The sequence below is a fragment of the Notolepis coatsorum genome, assembly GCF_963971535.1.
Source record: "Notolepis coatsorum genome assembly, chromosome: 1".
NCBI classification, from domain to species: domain Eukaryota; kingdom Metazoa; phylum Chordata; class Actinopteri; order Aulopiformes; family Paralepididae; genus Notolepis; species Notolepis coatsorum.
Genome location: NC_140165.1, coordinates 118,862,052 through 118,864,551, shown reverse-complemented (window position 1 = coordinate 118,864,551; position 2,500 = coordinate 118,862,052). Strand labels below are relative to the sequence as shown.

The following is a 2,500-nucleotide window of genomic DNA, read 5'->3' as shown; positions in this document are numbered from 1 at the left end:
GGGGCTATACACATTGTGCTACGTTGAGATTACAGATCTGGCTTTATGAAACATCAAGGCGGGAGAGAGAGAACAGGAGGACGGTGTTCTATATACTGTGCCAGTGTCCAGGTCAACATAATTGAATATTTTTGTAAACCTATATGTCTGCAAACCTATAGTATATGTTTGTAGAGGAAGTAGCCTAATGGCGGCTGGATGATCCTGTAGTCTGGTTGGTTCGGTTGAAACCCTTTCACGACCACACTACCAAACCCTTTCACTGCGACAATACAGATGGTTAACCCCTTTCACTGCCACACAGCAAAGGGTTTGAACCCTTTCACTACCACACTACAGACGGTTAACCCTTTCACTACCACACTAATGTGGTAGTGAAAGGTTAACCTTCTGTAGTGTGGTAGTGTGAAAGGGTTAAGACAGCTTTGAAGATCCCAAATAACGCTGCCTGTAATACGGCTAACCTGTAGGCCTACTGTGCACGATTATTTATCATAAAATTCAAGCTATATATATACATATATATATTTTTTAATACATCTGCCGTATTGAATTTCACATTCCTTCCGTTATTCCTTCTGGTAATTCTCTGAGCTCCATTTGTCCTGAAAGCACTTGTGATCAGCACACCGGCTGCCTTCGGACCTTGTCCCTAAAGGGAGGACTATTTTTAGCCCATCTACCTTCAGAGATCGCACTGAAAGTGGACGCCACTGGTGCGCTGGGTTTGCCTCGGTAATAATAATAGCAACAGCCGCGTCATCCTCTCTATCTATAGGCTGATCATTATGCGGCCGTAGGCTCGCGCACTAAACACGTCCATAGGATTGATGAGCCAGGGGTAGAATCGCCCGGTCAGCGGTCGTGGGGAAGGTACAGTGGCGTTGGGGGCCATGTCTAGGGACCTAATGAAAAATACATGCCCGTGCGTTTACATTAGATTAGAACCGTGCGTTTTGCATGATGCGTTTATTGAAAATAAAGACTCTTAAAGGCCTATCGTTTATTTCCCAGTCCGTCTGGGTGATGGTGAGTATTTGCCTCAGTTAGTCAGGAGCGATGCCTGCATTACACACACCGATGATGAGGAGAGTTAACCCTTTAACTGACACTACGTTGTTTTTATCGTTATTATGGGTAGGATGGGGAGAAGCGGGGAGGGAGCGATGGGGAGAAGGGGGAGGGAGCGATAGAGGGAGAGAGTGAGAGAGAGAGAGGGAGAGAAAGAGGGAGGGAGGGACAAGATAAGGGGTGAGTAGAAACGTCCTCATTTGCATCCTCAGCCGAGGGACAGCACAGCTTGCAGGATGACGTAGTATACTATGCTGGGAAAACCACCGGCGCGTCACAATAGAGACATTTCTAGGGAGGAATACTGTTGGGTGATTGAACTCTCTTGCCCTCTTCTCTATAGCAAACAGGAGACTCTTCCCCCCTCATCAATCCCTCCCACTATCCCTCTCCCCCACACCCCCTCTATATCCCTGTCTCTTCTGTATGCTGCCTTGTGCTCTGAGCTGGAAAACAGACACATGTTTGTCTTGGTCCTTGTGGGAGAGGAGAGGGGAGGAGAGGAGAGGAGAGGAGAGGGCAGGGAGGAGAGGAGAGGAGAGGAGAGGAGAGGAGAGGGCGAGGGCAGGAGAGGAGAGGAGAGGAGGAGAGAGGAAGAGGGGAGGGGAGGGGAGAGGAGAGGAGAGGAGAGGAGAGGAGGGGAGGGGAGGGGAGGACATGAGAGAAGAGAAGAGGACAGAAGAGGAGGAGAGGAGAGAAGAGAGGACAGGAGAGGGCAGGAGAGGAGAGGGGGAGGAGGAGAGAAGAGGAGAGGAGAGGAGAGGAGAGAAGAGGACGAGGAGAGAGGAGGAGAAGAGAGAAGAGGAGAGGCCGAGCGACAGGAGAGGGGAGGAGAGGAGAGGACATGAGAGGGGAGGATAGGACAGGAGAGGGGAGGAGAGGAGAGAGACATGAGAGGGGAGGAGAGAGAGGAGGACATGAGATGAGAGGACAGGAGAGGACAGGAGAGGACAGGAGAGGGGAGGAGAGGACAGGAGAGGAGAGGAGAGGAGAGGACAGGAGAGGACAGGAGAGGGGAGGAGAGGAGACGGACAGGAGAGGGGTGGAGAGGAGAAGAGAGGAGAGGACAGGGAGGACTGGAGAGGATAAGAGAGGAGAGGACAGGAGAGGAGAGGACAGGAGAGGGGTGGAGAGGACAGGAGAGGAGAGGAGAAGAGAGGAGAGGACAGGAGAGGAGAGACAGGAGGACTGGAGAGGAGAGGAGAGGCAGAAGGAGAGGACGAGGAGAGGAGAGGAGAGGAGTGGCGCAGGAGAGGAAGAGGGAGAGGAGAGGGAGAGAAGAGGAGAGGAGAGGACAGGAGAGGACGAGGAGTCATCGGAGCAAGGACGAGAGAAGAGGAGAAGGAGAGGAGAGGAGAGGCGAGGAGGAGGGAGCGGGGAGGGGAGACGGGGTGAGAGGAGAGAGAAGAGGAGAGTGAGAGGATAGGAG

The 2,500-nt window shown here is 52.3% G+C and overlaps 1 protein-coding gene across 1 annotated transcript in view; it reads left to right on the top strand.

The window, feature by feature from the left end:
• Positions 1 to 2,500, top strand: part of abca2 (ATP-binding cassette, sub-family A (ABC1), member 2) — a gene marked incomplete at both ends in the record, with an annotated part of 250,124 nt that overhangs the window by 1,092 nt on the left and 246,532 nt on the right. Inside the window, 1 exon segment of the mRNA XM_084338063.1 lies at positions 626 to 716. Within this exon segment, the coding sequence (XP_084194189.1) occupies positions 626 to 716 (91 nt within the window).